General features: G+C 49.9%; 1 protein-coding gene across 7 annotated transcripts; it reads right to left on the bottom strand.

The window, feature by feature from the left end:
* Positions 1-616: 616 nt before the first annotated feature.
* On the bottom strand, positions 617-3,793 carry LOC116269444 (uncharacterized protein C5orf60-like). Of its 7 annotated transcripts, none has more exons than XR_004176962.1 (3): positions 3,026-3,793; positions 2,808-2,865; positions 617-1,652 (listed from the first exon to the last, which is right to left on the bottom strand). XR_004176962.1 is itself a non-coding variant. In XM_031652241.1 (3 exons), exons 1-3 carry the CDS (start codon positions 3,702-3,704, stop codon positions 801-803), a joined length of 324 nt encoding a protein of 107 aa, XP_031508101.1. In that variant the 5' UTR covers positions 3,705-3,789; the 3' UTR covers positions 617-800. The 7 variants fall into 7 exon arrangements, 2 of the variants coding, with proteins under 2 accessions (XP_031508101.1, XP_031508100.1); XR_004176964.1 differs by having other exon boundaries at positions 617-961; positions 1,518-1,652; positions 2,808-3,792; XR_004176961.1 differs by having other exon boundaries at positions 3,588-3,791.
* Between the last annotated feature and the right edge of the window lie 13,372 nt (positions 3,794-17,165).

Raw genomic sequence — 17,165 nt, forward strand, 5'->3', positions numbered from 1 at the left:
TTTCTACCACTTAATTTTTTGTTCTGGCTTTTCTGAACTTCTATTTTGTGTCTCCTTTCCTAACTTCTAGTAGAGAGACTCAGTTTTCGTATTCCCCTTCCTCTTTCGAATGACTTGGAGGTTATGGTAGGCTGATCATGGCTCCACAGATACACCCGTGTCTGAGCCCTGGAGCCCGCGAGCATCAGCTGGAATGGCAAAAGACGTGATTAGAGAGACACCCTGAGAGGAGGAGCGTATCCTGAGTCATCCAGGCAGGCCCTAAATGCCCTAGAAGAGAGAGTCCAAGGGAGCTTCGACCCAGAGCTGCACAAGCAACAAGGCCCTGTGAAAGACGGAGCAGGTCTTGGAGATGCAGCCACAGCGCAGGAACGCCAGGGCAGCCGCCGGAGGCCGGAAGAGGCCAGGAGGCTCCTCCCCAAGAGCCTCAGGAGGGAGCATGGCCCTGCCTTCTCCAGGCCTTGATTTCTGTCTTCTGGCCCCCAGGACTGTGAGGGAATAAGTTTCTGTTGCTGTGAACCCCCAGGCCTGTGGTAGCTTGTTACAGCAGCCACAGGAAGCTAACACAGAGGTCGTATTTTCTCTTTTACTTTAATAAACTGCCTTGAACACTTTATCGTGTACATTTTTTCTTTTAATAAACTGCCTTGAACACTTTATTGTGTGCACCAGGACAGGCCCGCTCTTAGTCTAGACACAGCCAGCGTCTCCGCAGGTTCCTCTTCCAATGCATTAGAGCATGCGTTTCTGGCATCTGTGGGGTGCCCGGATCAGGGAGGGGATGCGCCTCCAAGTTGTCCTCAGGAGATTCCCAATTGTTTGTGGATGTTGGATGTGGCGTCCATGGGAGTGTCTGGGATTTTGGTGTCTTGTACATCTAGCAGCATTGTCTCGTGCAGGCTGAGGGAAGTAGGGCCGCTGCCTCCACCTGCCTGCATGTGGCATCTCCCTAGAAGGAAGCCTTTGGTAGGTGGTTGGGAATATTAGGGTGCTTGAATGGATACTGTGAGGAGGTGCAAAGGCACCAGGCTCTAGCAGCCTCCTGCCTCCAGGAGAGGCCTGGGATCACTACAGCAACCAATGCCTTGGATCACTTGAGGGCTAGAAGACACCCACCAGCTACACAGCTCAGGGGTGTCACACATTGGGCATATTGTGGCGTCAGTTTGAGAACCAGCCTGGGTGGAGTTGGACCAGGACACCCAGCCAGGATTCCGTATCGTCGGGGAGGGGAGCGCCCGTGTGGCTTGTGTGAAGGACACTCCAGGGAATGCAAAGGCTCTGGTGGCTGGGAGGAGCTCAGGGATGAAAGAGCCTCCAAGGATTTTACAGAGGTGCCCGGGTTTGCTGTTAGGGAGCTTGCGTATGACTTGTATAAAGATTGCTTCAGGGGACACGAAGACACTGGTAGCTGGGAGGAGCACAGGGATGACAGAGACCCAGGGGACCCTATGGAGGTCTTTGGGACTGATGATGGCTTGGAGGCCAGAGGAGCCGGGGGAGCCTGTGGGGACAACCTGGTGGGAGAAGCTTTCCCACACCGCCCACCAGGCCAGCGAACTCTCCAAGGGCCTCGTTTGAACGACTTCCTCAGGCGGTCTCGGTTTAGAAGGCAATGGAAGCTGCCCTCACCAGGGAGCTTCCTCAGGCACCTGCAGGACACAGGAGGCACAGGCTGCAGCCAGGAGCACTGGGCACCTTCGGCCCAGGCCCCTTCAGGGTACCCCATGCTGACTTCACAAAGCTCTGCCTACCCCTGCCCCAGGGCTTTAGTGACATCACGGCTGTGATCGCCCCTCCCAGATCAGCCCCAGGCCCTGGGGTGGCATCCTAGGCCCTAGTAGGAAGGAGGACATGGGAGAAAACAGGAAAGAGCCTCACTTTGCCAACAGGAAAACTTCCTCAAGTTTCTCCAGTTGTTTCAAGAGCCTTTTGTAATTTGGAAAGCAGGAGATGGGTTATGGTGGCGAGGGAGGGAACTGGGACTTACAGGAGCCTGAGTGCATGTGTCATTAAGGGAGACCCCAGGGATCATATCGAGGACTCTGGAGCCCCAGCATCCCTGTCCAAGGTCACATGGCCCCAAAAGTGATAGCCAGGTGCCCGGAGGGCAGCACTTTGTAATTTACAAAGTGCTTCCCGACACAGACACACCCTATCATGGGGGTCACGACCACCTCCTGGGGAGAGAGGACAGGGGCAGTCTCAAAGAGGACTCAGCCATGTTATACAGCTGCCCATATGGACCTGGGGCCCCTCCGCAGGTCCACGCAGTCACTGGTCCCCTTCCCCACACAGTCCCTCCTGGGCAATACCCACTCCCTGACCCCATGACTTCATCCCGCAGGGAATCGGAGGATGGATCCCGGTTCCACTGCTCTAGCAGGAGCCTCCCCATCAGGCCTCTGCAAAATGACTTTTTTTTTTTTTTTGAGACTTTTGAGTCTTGCTCTGTCACCCAGGGCTGGAGTGCAGGTGCAGTGGCGCCGGACCGGCTCACTGCAAGCCCGCCTCCTGGTTCACCATTCTTCCTGCCTCAGCCTCCCGAGTAGCTGGGACTACAGGCGCCCGCTACCACGCCTCGCTAATTTTTGTATTTTTAGTAGAGACAGGGTTTCACCGTTAGCCAGGATGGTCTTGATCTCCTGACCTTGTGATCCGCCTGTCTTGGCCTCCCAAAGTGCTGGGATTACAGGCTTGAGCCACCGCGCCCAGCTGCAAAATGACTTTCTAGGAGACTTGGTGCTTGTTCCTAGGAACAGGTGAAGCTGTGATCTCTGGGGCTTCGGGGACCCTCAGAGCCTTACCTTTCGAAGTGATATACCTATTTCTGATCCTTATCCATTCCCCCACTTCAGCTCGATCCTGAGAGACAAGAAAGAGTGAGGGTGCAGGCCAGGTCTCAGTCTCCTGTCCCCACAGCTGCGGACCCACAGTGCTCGTGAATGACACACTTTCTCCACTCAGCTCACGGAGCCCTGTGTGCTTCTCTTTCCTTTCACTCGTTTCTGAAGTGCATAATAACCTTTTCTGGCTTCCTTCTTTGAAAAGCACGGAGGGGTTTTCTATGTGAGGCCCACCCTGGGCGTCCTCAGTCCCTGTTCCGCTGCTTGTGAAACACACACACTTGGGTCTGCAGGTGCCTCTGAGCTGGCAGGGAGGATTCTGCTTCCGAGGAGGCCAGAGGCGACTCCAGTCTCAGGTGGGGGCTCTCAGGGGCTCAGCACAGCCGCCAGAGCACCACACACAGAGGCTGGGACCCGAGGCACCTGCCCGGGAAGGCGGCTGATGAGCCCAGGCTCAGGGCCTGTCCTCCCACAGAGACCTCACCCCTCTCATGACCGGGTCCTCGCCGCTGAGTCCCGGGGTTTGTTTTTGCTGTGACGCCTCCTGTGCACCCCCACAGATGGTCTGGGAGCTGGGGATGGAAATCCTATGCCCACTCCAACCCCTGCCTGCCCTGCCGTCCCTAGAGGGATGATGAGATTTCCCATCACAGGAGCGCCTCCGGTTGATTTGGAAAAGTGGAAAAGAGAGCAGGAAAAACAGAATCATTCTCTGCTGGGTGTGGGCTGAGGGCTCCTTACATTCTTGCTGTTCTCCTCTCTGGGAGGCCCTGAGGACGGCTCCCTGGGGGTAAAGTAGGGGCGTAAGATGATCAGGAACATCAGGCTAAACGCAATGAAGAGGATGAAATGGATCATCTCAGGAATGGGGCTCCAGCACAGCTCTGTGTCAAGAACACTGATCAGTCCTTGAACAGTGGACCTGAGCCCTGGGTGTCCCCTCTGGGACTATTTATTGGGGCCCAGGCCCACATCACAGAGCTGGGGCCTCCCCGTCACAAAGGGCTCCTACGGGTGGGTGGGGTGGGCAGTAGGAGGAGGAGACTGAGGTCCAGCCCCACCTACCACCACCCACCCCTGCAATTCCCTTCACCCTCCTGGTCTTCTACATCCCTCCTTCCCACTCCACCTGCTCAACCTGTCAGAGACAGACCTGGTCTGTTTTCCATCCTGTCACCCTGGCACACAGATGGTACCTGGTTCCTTGGAGATCTGCTCAGGCTCCCTCAATTTCACAGTTTTTGAGGATCTGGATTTGTCCCTGAAATTTGTTATTTCCAGGGATTATTGCTCTAGGGTCTCCTCTGCCTGCAATTCTAACTTTCCCACATAATATGTTCTTACCTTGCATCAACTCAGAACTTATTTTTTATACTTGCTTATCATTGCTAGTTTTGAATAAATTTTTTTTTTTTTTTTTTTTTTGAGACAGAGTCTAGCTCTGACGCCCAGGCTGGCGTGCAGTGGCATGATCTCAGCTCACTGCAGGCTCCGCCTCCCAGGTTCACGCCATTCTCCTGACTCAGCCTCCCGAGTAGCTGGGACTACAGGCGCCTGCCACCACACCCGGCTAATTTTTTGTAATTTTTAAAATAGAGATGGGGTTTCACCGTGTTAGCCAGGATGGTCTTGATCCCCGACCTCGTGATCCACCCACCTTGTCCTCCCAAAGTGCTGGGATTATAGGCATGAGCCACCGTGTCTGGCCTGAATAAAATTTTTATAATTTTTGTTTCAATTAATCTTTACTATCTTCAGCTAGACTTAATCAAAAATTAAATCAATTCTTTATTATTAAAATTCATAGGACTACAAAAGTATAAAAATTGAACTTATTAAACCTTCCAAGGATATTTTTATATATTTGCAATATTTTTGCTTCTAAAATCAATAAAAGTTAAAGTGCATGAGAAGTTTTGGAATTTTCGGCATACACACACACATATATACACACATACCCCGTGACAAATCAATTCAGTATTTTCAAATAGAAGAATCAAGCCTTTCTTTCAGTTCAAAAGCTTTCTTGTAGTATTTCTTATATGTTAGGACTGCTGGCAGCAAATTTTCTGTCTTTGTTTGTTGGGGTCCGCGTGTTTCCTAAACAAAGGAATGAACACACAAGACAACACAGGACGAGACAAACATGGTGGCCGCCCCGAACAACACGCTCTGCTTTATTTTATACAGTCGTTTGTGGAATGTTGCCAAGTCACAAAACACATTGTTGTTTTTCTGACCTTTCCCTGACTTTCTGGATTTTCAAGATGTTTACACATAAACCAGCCCCCAGGGTCTGCTGTTTGCAGCTGGCTCCTTTGTCCTCCCCGTTTGCAGGGAAGGAACGCCCTGCTTCGTTTGCAAGCGCAGGACTTATCGGGAACGTCTCATTTGCGAGCACGTAGTCCTCTACATTGTTTATCTGGGAATATTTTTATTTTTAACAGATAGATCTGCTGGACAGGGCATTTTTAGTTGACAATTTTTTTTCTTTCATTCTTTGTCTATACCATCCCATTGCCTTCCCACCTTTCCTTCCTTCCTTCCTTCCTTCGTTCCTTCCTTCCTTCTTTCCCTCCCTCCCTCTCTCTCTCTCTCTCTTTCTTTCTTTCTTTCTTTCTGAGACAGAGTCTCCCTCTGTTTGTTGCCCAGGCTGGAGTGCAGTGGCATGATCTCAGTCCACTGCAACCTCTGCCTCCCAGGTTCAAGCAATTCTCTGGCCTTAGCCTCCGAGTAGCTGGGGTTACAGGCACACAACAACATGCCCAGCTAATTTTTGTATTTTTAGTATAGACGGGATTTCATCATGTTGGCCAAGCTGGTCTGAAATTCCTGACCTCAGGTATTCCACCCACCTTGGCCTCTCAAAGTGCTGGGATTACAGGCGTGAGCCACCGTGCCAGGTCTCACCATTGTTTCTGATCAGAAATCAGTGGTTAATTTTATTATGGTGCTCTTGTACATGAAGATAAGTTTTTGTCTGACAGCTTTCAATATTTACTCTTTATCTTTTCATAGTTTGACGCAATGTGTGTAGGAGTGGATACCTTGGTTCTTATTTTACTAAAAGTAAACATTGACTCTATAGATTAATGTTTCATATTAAATTTGGTAAGTTTTCAGCCATCATTTCTATAAATAATTCTTTCTTTCCCCTTTCTTTCTGAGACTCTCATTCTACATATGTTGTGCTTGATGTTTCATAAGTCATTTTTCTTTTTCTTTTTCTTTCTTCCTTTTTTTTTTTTTTGAGACGGAGTCTCGCTCTGTCACCCAGGCTGGAGTGCAGTGGCCGGATCTCAGCTCACTGCAAGCCCGGCCTCCCAGGTTTATGCCATTCTCCTGCCTCAGCCTCCCAAGTAGCTGGGACTACAGGTGCCCGCCACCTCGCCTGGCTAGTTTTTTGTATTTTTTTTTAGTAGAGACTGGGTTTCACCCATATGTTAGCCAGGATGGTCTCGATCTCCCCTCCTGGATCCACTCATCTCGGCCTCCCAAAATGTGGAATTACAGGCTTGAGCCACCACGCCTCGGGCCTTTTTGAGACAGATTTTGCCTTGTTGCCCAGGCTGGAGGAAATGGCATGATCTTGGCTCACTGCAACCTCTGCCTCCCAGGTTCAAGAGATTCTCCTGCCTCAGCCTCCCGAGAAGGATTACAGGCATGCGCCCCACCACGCCTCTGGCTAATTTTGTATTTTTTAGTAGAGACAGGTTTCTCCATGTTGGTCAGGCTGGTCTTGACCCTGACTCAGGTGGATCTTGCCTGCTCGTCTGCTCCTTTCAATAAAGTGTTGATCACAGGCACTTGTTTCACTGTGCCTTCCAGCCCTTTTTTTAGTTCTTTTTAACATGCAGTAACTGCTTGAAGTCTTTGTTTGTTAAGGCACGTCTAGGACACTTAAAGACAGTTTCTATTAACTGGTTTCCTACCACATTTTCCTGTTTCTTTTCATCTTGTAACTTATCATTGAACACTGGATACTTAGGTTATAGACTGTTCAACTCTGGATTCTGATTCTTTTCTCCTGGAATTGTTGTTACGGTTTTGTTCATTTGTTTGTAACCCCCCAGTACTAAATTTGTAAATTCTGTCAGCAGTGTGTAGCCACAACCATCTCTGCTCATTTTTTGTTTATGTTCTTATGCATGGCTTCCTAGGAACCACTCCTTTATCTGCATGCATGGTATTCTGCCAACAGTTGTCTGAATTTGTACACTAACACCTGGAGTCGGTGAGGCTTCCATTGTTGCTGATGGATCTACCTGTGGACTAGGGCGTGCACACAGAGCTCAGGCCATCTGCTTTCCACAGGCATCTCCTCTTGCTGTGTCTTCTCCTCACATGCGCTCAGGCACCATCATCAGTCAGGGATGTTGGGTGGTTTGGGCAGGTTCTGGTCTCTGAGGAGACTAGCAGAGCTACTGGTCCTTCCTGTTTGTTTGCATCAATATCCCTATTTGAAAATTCTCCAAATCATGTCATCACCTTCTGGTGGTGACAGCAAAGCGGCTGGTTTCATGGCGTTCAATAAATGTATTTTACATTTAGGTCTATGGGCCTGGCATGGTGGCTCATGCCTGTAATCCCAGCACTTTGGGAGACTGAGGTGGGCGGATCACCTGAGGTTAGAGGTTCAAGACCAGCCTGGCCAACAGGGTGAAACCCTGTCTCTATTAAAAATCCAAAAATTAGCCGGGCATGATGGCAGGCACCTGTAATCCCAGCTACTCAGGGGGCTGAGGCAGGAGAGTCACTTGAACTCAGGAGGCGGAGGTTGCAGTGAGCTGAGATTGCATGCAATAAACAAATGATTTAATGCCCATACAATGGAGTGTTGTGCAGCTCTTTAAAAGAATGCCACGAGGATGATCAACACATACTATTCTCCTGGATGAGGATTATTACCATCAGCTCCATTTTTCAGATGAGAAAACCGAGACATAGAGAGTTACATAATTTTCCGAAGGTCACTCCCCACTGAATGTAGGAGCAGGGATCTGACAGCCACCTGATCACAGCCAAGAACAGCATTCTCTCCTCTGCTCTCCTCCACGGCCCCCTGTGACTCCGAGGAGACCTACCCAGCTCTGCAGTCCCCAGAGCCCTGGTGTCCATAACCCGAGGAAGGGGAAGAGGCCATGAGAAGATCTTGGGCTTTCTCACTCTCTGAAAATAAGCAACTGAGAAAGAGACTTGACTTTGCTTAGAAGTATAAATAAATGCGACATTTATGCCTATCAAATATTAGAAGCAGTTTGTCTATTTAACACGTGTTAGTATCGGTGTCCCTTGTTATTCAAACTCTCCCTATCGAACTCAATAATCAAAGTCCGTTAACTTTGTCGATAAATCCCTTTCTCTCTACACCCTTGCTACTCACTGTCTCAAGACCCAAACTTACTGGGACAAGGCGCTGTCCCTCCTGATTCAAGCCTGGTGTCTGCCTCTCACTATGCAAATCAGGAGCCAGAGAGCAGAGGAGAGGGGCGGCTGTGAGTGCACAGAGCACACACATGCTTTCTCGGATTGGCCCCCTACCCTACCCCCATTATCTCTATGGGTGTGATGATGAGAAGCTTTCACTTTTCCAGTGAGTTACTGTGCTGCTTTGACTTTCACAAGCATTGTCGCCTTGATGGATTTTTGTAAATACAGCTGTCAGTGGATGCCTCTTGCCCCCATCTCAGGAACCATAACCCAGATTCCCAAAGGGGAGCTTGACCACATGGATGAAAACTGAGGCCCTCAGAGAGACCATCGGCCTTGATCCCTTGCTCCTATTCAAAGATCTCAACATTACTGGAGCCTTCCTTGGGGCAGCCGGACATTCCTGTGTTGATGAAGCATCCACTCACGTGCCATGGGAACTTTGTAGATTTTATTGTGGTGCAAACAACTCCCTAAGAGGCCCTCAGTGCCCAGGGTCCATTGTTGGGTGATTTTGAGGGTGGGAGGTGGAGGTGTTTCCATTTTGCTTGGGGGATCAGCATCACCCTTTCTTTCTCCTTTTCCTCTGGGATGGTGCTCAGATGGTGAGAGCACTGTGCTGATGAGGTGGGCCCTGGGGTGGAACCCATGGCCCCCTCTGACTCCCAGGAGACCTGGCCAACTGCAGCGGCCCCTGTGGACCAGCAGAGGGACAAGAAAGGAGCTGACGTGGAGTAGCTGAGGCCCACTAGGGGCTCCTGCAGAGTCCATCCGCCTGTGGACAGCAGCTCAGGGCTTCAGCTGCTTCCGGAGAGGAAGCACCTCTTCCTAGACTGAAGTATTGTTTTGGTTAAAAAAAAAAAAAACTTGACTTTTTTCACCTTGGTGTAAATTTTTGTTTGTACCAATGTGTTAGTTGTGACAGTTACCACTATTTGTTTTTTTTTTTTTTCTTTTTACATTTTTGAAATTATTTATAGAAATGGGCTCTTGTTACATTGCCCAGGCTGGTTTCAGACTCCTGGCCTCAGTGGTCCTCCCACCTTGGCCTCCCAAAGTGCTGGGACTGCAGGTGTGAGCTGTGGCACCTGGCCTGTTTTTCTTTATTACTACATATATTATATGGAGCCTTAAAGCCTCCTGGAGTGAGAGCTAGTTCATAACCACACTGTTTGGAGACAAGAGAACTACCTGGAATTCTTGTTCTCTAAAGATGTGGAATTATCATCCCAACAACAGCCGTCCTTCACTCTGTCTGGGGACCCTCAGGTGTGGTCCATCCATACCCTTAGTGTTTACCTCCGTCCTTGGTACACTTAGGTGTGGCCCATCCAGCCCCTCAGTGTTTCCCTCGGTCCTGGGGTCACTCAGGTGTGGCCTATCCATCCCCTCAGTGTTTCCTTCTGTCCTGGGGACCCTCAGGTGTGGTCCATCCAGCCCCTCAGTGTTTCCCTCGGTCCCGGTGTCGCTCAGGTGTGATCCATCCCCTTAGTGTTTTACCTCCCACTTTCTCTACGTTTTGTTTCCAATCTTCCCACACAGGTGGAGAGAAGAGGAGATCCCATTGCCTGTGAGGAGGACACGGCTCCTGGGTGGGCCCTGCAGATTGTGAAGTTCAAGTCACAGCTCCCGGGGAGGTCTCTGTGTGTAAAGAACGTGGGGGCGAGACAGATGCAGGGACCACACTCTGCCCTGCTCTGTACCTCTGAGTGTTGATCCAGCTGCCTTGTGACCAGGACACTTAGAAGAACCATGGACCCTGCAAGAGGGCAGGTTTGGAGAGTGAGATGAGCACGCTTGAGGGATTAAAGTGTAACTTGAACCACTGCCTTGCAAACTGCGTGAGGGCGTGCAGGTGTGTGTCTGTGGGTGTGTGTGTGCTGGGAGGATGTTTAGCAGCCTCACGGAGGAGTAACTAACACACAAGAGAACAAGGCTTGGTGTGGTGGCTCACGCCTGTAATCCCAGCACTTTGGGAGACTGAGGTGGGTGGATCACCTGAGGTCGGGAGTTCGAGACCCACCTGACCAACATGGTGAAACCCCATTTCCACTAAAAATACAAAAAATTAGCCAGGCGTAGTGGTGGGTGCCTGTAATCCCAGCTACTTTGGAGGAGGACGCAGGAGAATCACTTGAACCCGGGAGGTGGAGGTTGCAATGAGCCAAGATTATGCCACTACACTCCAGCCTGGGCAACAAGAGTGAAATTCCATCTGAAAAAAAAAAAATTTGATCAATTTTGACACACGTACATACCTGCAAAACCATGACCATAGTCAAGATCAGGAGCATCACGACTCCCAAAGCTTCCTCATGCTTCTTTGGAATCCCTCCCTGCAGCCCCTCCCACCCTATCCCATCTCAAGGAGCCACTGATTTGCTTTCTGTCACAGTCAGTAGATGTGCAATTTCCTTAATATCATTTCTGAGCCCGGGAGGCAAATACTTTCTTTTTAGTGGGTGGACATTTCGTGGCATGTTTAAGCTTTTGAATTCAGAGCGTGAGAGAATGAGAAAGAAAAGGCTGGTCTGGGTCACTCCTAAGAGGCCTGGCCCTAACCACTGCCCCAGCGTGGCTCACATGCCCTGGAGCCCCTGTGCACAGGACAGCCCTGACTGCGCTTCTACAAGCTTTGTAGCTCCCCCATTACCTTTCCTGGACCAGCTGGTACAATCTCAAAGTTTTCACCAATTCTGACATCTAAACAACTCACGCCAGAGACAGGAGGTGTGGGAACCAGCAGCTGTGACCTCACCTCTGCTCCCTGGAACACTGAGCTGTTAAATGTAAGGTACGTCTTTCTTTTTCCCTTCCCAGGGAGAATGCTCTGCTCTTCTTCCCGCTGGATCCCTCCTCTACCTGCTTCTCTCCCACCTCCTGCAGCCCCTGGAGCCCCACGGCGAGGCAGGCAGACTCATCTGTACCCTCATTCTGTTTGCAGAACCACATCTCTGGCCTGGCTTTGCCCAAGGACACCACACCTTCTCCATTCCTCATGCCCTGTCCCTGTGGGCAGGTGGGACTGGGATGGGCACCCACCTGGCCCACAACGGCATCAGGCCCACTCTCTCTAATGAAGGAAGAGTTCCAGACACCGGGAGTCATAGAAATTGTCCTCATCCTGATCATCTCCTGACTTGGCAAATGATGATGAAGACAGTTTTCCCACAAGATAGGCATCGCCTCTGGGACAGTGCCTCGTTTATTTTCTAGCACAAAATAGACATTGGAACAGTGGGGCTTTATAGGCATATGGAGATTTTTTTTTTTTTTTTGAGACGGAGTCTCGCTCTGTCGCCCAGGCTGGAGTGCAGTGGCCAGATCTCAGCTCACTACAAGCTCCGCCTCCCAGGTTTACGCCATTCTCCTGCCTCAGCCTCCCAAGTAGCTGGGACTACAGGCGCCCGCCACCTCGCCCGGCTGGTTTTTTGTACTTTTTAGTAGAGACGGAGTTTCACCGGGTTAGCCAGGATGGTCTCGATCTCCTGACCTCGTGATCCGCCCGTCTCGGCCTCCCAAAGTGCTGGGATTACAGGCTTGAGCCACCGCGCCCGGCCAGGCATATGGAGATTTTTAAGGCTCCTTAGGAGGCAGGTAAAAATTTCTTCAATAAGACAAACAAAGCACTATCCCAAAAGAAAATGATTGATACATTGGGTGATAGTAAAATTAAGAATTTTTTCATCAATAAGAGAGTAAAAACATGGGACCGGGTGTGGTGACTCATGCTGTAATTCCAGCACTTTGGAAGGCCAAGGTGGGGGGTATCACTTGAGGTCAGGAGTTAGAGAACAGCCTGAGCAACTTAGCAAGACCTTGTCTCTACCAAAAATGAAAAATTAGCTGGGTGTGGTGGTGCACACCTGTGGTCCCAGATACTTGGGAGGATGAGGCAGGAGGATCACTTGAGCCTGGGAGGTTGAGGCTGCAGTGAGCCACGAGTGTGCCACGGCACTTCAGCCTGGGTGACAGGGTGAGACTCTGTCTCTTTAAAAAAAAAAAAAAAAAAAAGAGGTGAGGAATGGAGGAGGGTGAAAAGATAAGTCACAGGTAGAGTATAAAGAGAATTCCTATAAATTAAAATGAAAAATGCATGCAGGGCTTAATACCTAGGTGACGGGTTGCTAAGTGCAGCAAACTACCATGGCACACATTTACCTATGTAACAAACCTGCACATTCTGTACATGTATCCCAGAACTTGAAGTAAAATAAATTTTTTTTTTTAATTAAGCAAAAAGCTGGCAGACCAATAGGACAATGGGTGAAAGAAATGAAGAGAGACAAAAAAGGGAAGGAAGAAAGGGAGGGAGGGGCCGGGCGCAGTGGCTCACGCCTGTAATCCCAGCACTTTGGGAGGCTGGGATGGGCGGATCATGAGGTCAGGAGATCGAGACCATCCTGGCTACCACAGTGAAACCCCGTCTCTACTAAAAATACAAAAAATTAGCTGGGCGTGGTGGCGGGTACCTGCAGTCAGAGGCTACTCGGGAGGCTGAGGCAGGAGAATGGTGTGAACCCAGGAGACAGAGCTTGCAGTGAGCCGAGATCGTGTCACTGCACTCCAGCCTGGGGGACAATGCAAGACTCTGTCTCCAAAAAAAAAAAGAAAAGAAAAGAAAAGAAAGGGAGGGAGGAGGGAGGAATGGAGAGGAAAGAACAAATGAACATCCAAATGGCCAAAAAGCATATAAAACATGCTCAACCTCATAAGCCATCAAATTTAAACCACAATAAGAAACCAATATTACACCTACCAGAATGGTTAAAATTAAAAACACTGTTGATACCAAGTTTGGGCAAGAATGTGGAGTAACTGAAACTTCATATACTACTATTGGGAATGTAAAATAGCACAACTACTTTGGAAAACCCTTGAGTAATACCTACTAAAGGAGACCACACCTGTGACCCCCACATTCCACTCCTATGCATAGACCCAAAAGAATTGTGCACTGTACATGTGTTCACCAAATGATGTGCACTAGAATGTTCATATCAGCACCATTCACAATAGCCCCAACTTCCAACAGGAGAATGGATAAGTACCTCTCAGTATATTTATAGAGTAACATTCTTACAGCACTGAAAATGGATTAACAGCTGCCATGCACAGTTGGTGAATCTCAGCAACATAATGTTGAGCAGAAGAAGCCAGACACAAATGAATGCATACTGCACGATTCTATTTCTGTGAAACAGGCAAAAGAAACATCTGGTGAGAAGTTGGGAAAGCGATTATCTTAGTGCTGTTGGGGAGGATGGCTCTGGTAATATTCTACTTCTTGATCTGAGGGCTGGTGTCCCAGACGTAGTCACTCTGTGATAATTTACCTAGCTGCCCTCTGGGGATTGGTGGCTTCTCTGTATGAATATTACACTTCAATTAAATAGTCAACAACAAAAACCTAACAATCAAATTAAGAAGTGAGCAAGGCCAGGCGCAGTGGCTCACACCTGTAATCCTAGCACTTTGAGAGGCTGAGGTGGGCAGATTACCTGAGATCAGGAGTTCGAGACCAGCCTGGCCAACATGGTGAAACCCCATCTCTACTAAAAATACAAAAATTAGCTGGGCGTGGTGGTGGGTGCCTGTAATCCCAGCTACTTGGGAGGCTAAGGCAAGAGAATCACTTAAACCTGGGAGGTTGAGGTTGCAGTGAGCCGAGATCATGCCACTGCACTCCAGCCTGGGTGACAGAGCGAGACTCTGTCTTAAAAAAAATAATAAAATAAAATAAGCAAAGGACTTGAATAGACATTTCTCCATAATCAACATCACTAATCATTAGGGAGATGGAAAAATGACAACGAGATACCATTTCACTCCTACTACATTGACTAGTATCAAAGAAAACCCAGAAAATAACGAATGTTGGTGAGGATGTGGAGAAACTGGAACCCTTGTGCACTGCTGGTGGGAATGTAAAATAGTGCTGCCCCTCTAGAAAACAGTATGGGGGTTCCTCGAGAAATTATACATAGGGACGCTCTAAGAATTCCACTTCTGGGTGTATATCCCCCCAAAATTGAAAGCAAGGAAATAAAGAGACACTCACCCATCCCTGTCAATAGCAGTGTTATTCACAATAGATAAAAGGTGGGAGCAATTCGGCCAGGTGCAGTGGCTCATCCCTGTAATCCCAGCACTTTGGGAGACCGATGTGGGTGGATCATGAGGTCAGGAATTCGAGATCAGTCTGACCAACATAGTGAAACTCCATCTCTACTAAAAATACAACAACAACAACAAAAAAAACAGCCAGGTGCAGAGTGGCTCACGCCTATAATCCCAATACTTTAGGGGGTCAAGGTGGGCAGATCACCCGAGATCAGGAGTTTGAGACCAGCCTGGCCAGCATGGTGAAACCCTGTCTCTACTAAAAATACAAAAAAAATTAGCTGGGCATGGTGGTGGGAGCCTGTAATCCAAGCTACTTGGGGGGCTGAGGCAGGAAAATAATTTGAACCCGGAAGGTGGAGGTTGCAGTGAGCTCAGATTGCTCCATTGCACTCCAGCCTGGGCAACAAAAGTGAGACTCCATCTCAACAGAAAAACAACCAACCAACCAAAAAAAATTAGCCAGGTGTGGGGGCACGCACCTGTAATCCCAACTGCTCAGGAGGCTGAGGCAGGAGAATCACTTGAACCCAGGAGGCAGAGGTTGCAGTGGAAGAGGAACCTGCAGAGACGCTGGCTGTGTCTAGACCAAGAGCGGGCCTGTCCTGGTGCACACGATAAAGTGTTCAAGGCAGTTTATTAAAGTAAAAGAGAAAATACGACCTCTGTGTTAGCTTCCTGTGGCTGCTGTAACAAGCTACCACAGGCCTGGGGGTTCACAGCAACAGAAACTTATTCCCTCACAGTCCTGGGGGCCAGAAGACAGAAATCAAGGCCTGGAGAAGGCAGGGCCATGCTCCCTCCTGAGGCTCTTGGGGAGGAGCCTCCTGGCCTCTTCCGGCCTCCGGCGGCTGCCCTGGCGTTCCTGCGCTGTGGCTGCATCTCCAAGACCTGCTCCGTCTTTCACAGGGCCTTGTTGCTTGTGCAGCTCTGGGTCGAAGCTCCCTTGGACTCTCTCTTCTAGGGCATTTAGGGCCTGCCTGGATGACTCAGGATACGCTCCTCCTCTCAGGGTGTCTCTCTAATCACGTCTTTTGCCATTCCAGCTGATGCTCGCGGGCTCCAGGGCTCAGACACGGGTGTATCTGTGGAGCCATGATCAGCCTACCATAACCTCCAAGTCATTCGAAAGAGGAAGGGGAATACGAAAACTGAGTCTCTCTACTAGAAGTTAGGAAAGGAGACACAAAATAGAAGTTCAGAAAAGCCAGAACAAAAAATTAAGTGGTAGAAATAATTCTCATAGATCAATAAAAACAAGAACCATAAATGTACACAACAGAGCCTGTCCAATTGGAAACAAAATCTAGCCAGACATTGCTTACAAAGGTCATGGTGAAGTGGTGAAGCGGTGAAGCGTAGAAAGGTAGAAGGCAAGAGGGTGTGGAATATGAAGTGTGAATGCAGATGGGAAGAAAGCCGGGGTGGCTGGGTCAATACCCAACTTAGACTTAAAGACACAGGGACCCCAGGAATGGAGACAGCGAATTCCAGGTGATGAGGCAGACATAGCCTGTAAGGGTGAGAGTAAGAGCAGGTGACCAGCTTTGTAGAGGAAAAGGTACTTCCCTGAAGACTGAGGGGCCCATTCCAGCCTGGCTCTGGGAGGACAGCTCCAACCCATCCTCCCATGAATGGGGTGGCCCTGGCCCAGACTAGGGACAGTGCAGGGTGGTCTGGAGGGGCCTGCTATGATCATGAAGTTGGGAACTGCCTAAACCGTCTTCACGGAGCCTTTGTGTCCAGGGGGAAATCCAGGCACATGGAATACAATTTGCAGGCCATGGTTGCTGAGGACAAGGCTGGGTCAGCACTAGGCTGGTTTTCAGTAGATGGCAGCAAAGCCCTGGAGAAGCCTGGGGAGGGCAGAAATGCACAAGAAGGGGAGGAAGCCGGAGCCTGGCTGGTCCTGGTTGTCAGGGGCTTGGGGGGACCCTGCTCCTTTCTCTGGGAGCCCTGAGGCCTCAACTGGAGGACAGGAGGTGGATGTGCTGGTCCCTGAGGCCCGGGCAGCATGAACTGCGTGTGGAGCCAGGATTCGTCTGAGCCCTCACAGGCCTGGCCTTTCCCTGCCAGGGAGGTGCCATTTTCGCCCCCAGCAGCCTCCATCCCCGGATCCTGAGCCCTCAGGGACCCTGTCGAGGAAGCAGGAATCAAAGACCCAAACATGTGGTTGGGCGTGATGGCGAGTGCCTGTAGTCCCAACTACTCGCGAGGCTGAGGCAGGAGAATCGCTTGAACACGGGAGGTGGAGGTTGAGGCGACACTGCACTCCAGCCTCGCGACAGAGCGAGACTCCGTCTCAAAAAAAAAAAAAAAAAGAAAGAAAGAAAGAAAGAAAAAAAAAAAATTAGCCGGGCGTGGTGGGGCGGTAATCCCAGCTACTCGGGCAGCTGAGGTGGCAGAACCACTTGAACCCGGCAGGCGGAGGCTGCAGTGAGCCTCTCGAGATCGCGCCACTGCCCTCCAGACTGGGCAACAAGAAAGACTCCGTCTCAAAAAAAAAAAAAAAAAAAAAAAGATATTAGCCGACAGTACGTTTTGAACATTTGATTTTGCTGAAGACAGTGAGTGACCTGGCCTGGCTGAAGCCTTAGGTAGGAGGTGGGTACACAGAAAGTTCAAAACTGACCGCCTGTGCTGTAGGCCTGAAGGAGACGCGCGGCGTGAACCGGAGGGGGCGTGCTCCGTTCCCCCGCCAGGTCGCCGACCGGCAGACCCTTCTCCTCAGCGGGCGGCCGGACACTGTGGGGACGCCTTTGTTTC

The sequence above is a fragment of the Papio anubis genome, chromosome 11 (assembly GCF_008728515.1).
Source record: "Papio anubis isolate 15944 chromosome 11, Panubis1.0, whole genome shotgun sequence".
Classification (NCBI taxonomy): Eukaryota; Metazoa; Chordata; class Mammalia; order Primates; family Cercopithecidae; genus Papio; species Papio anubis.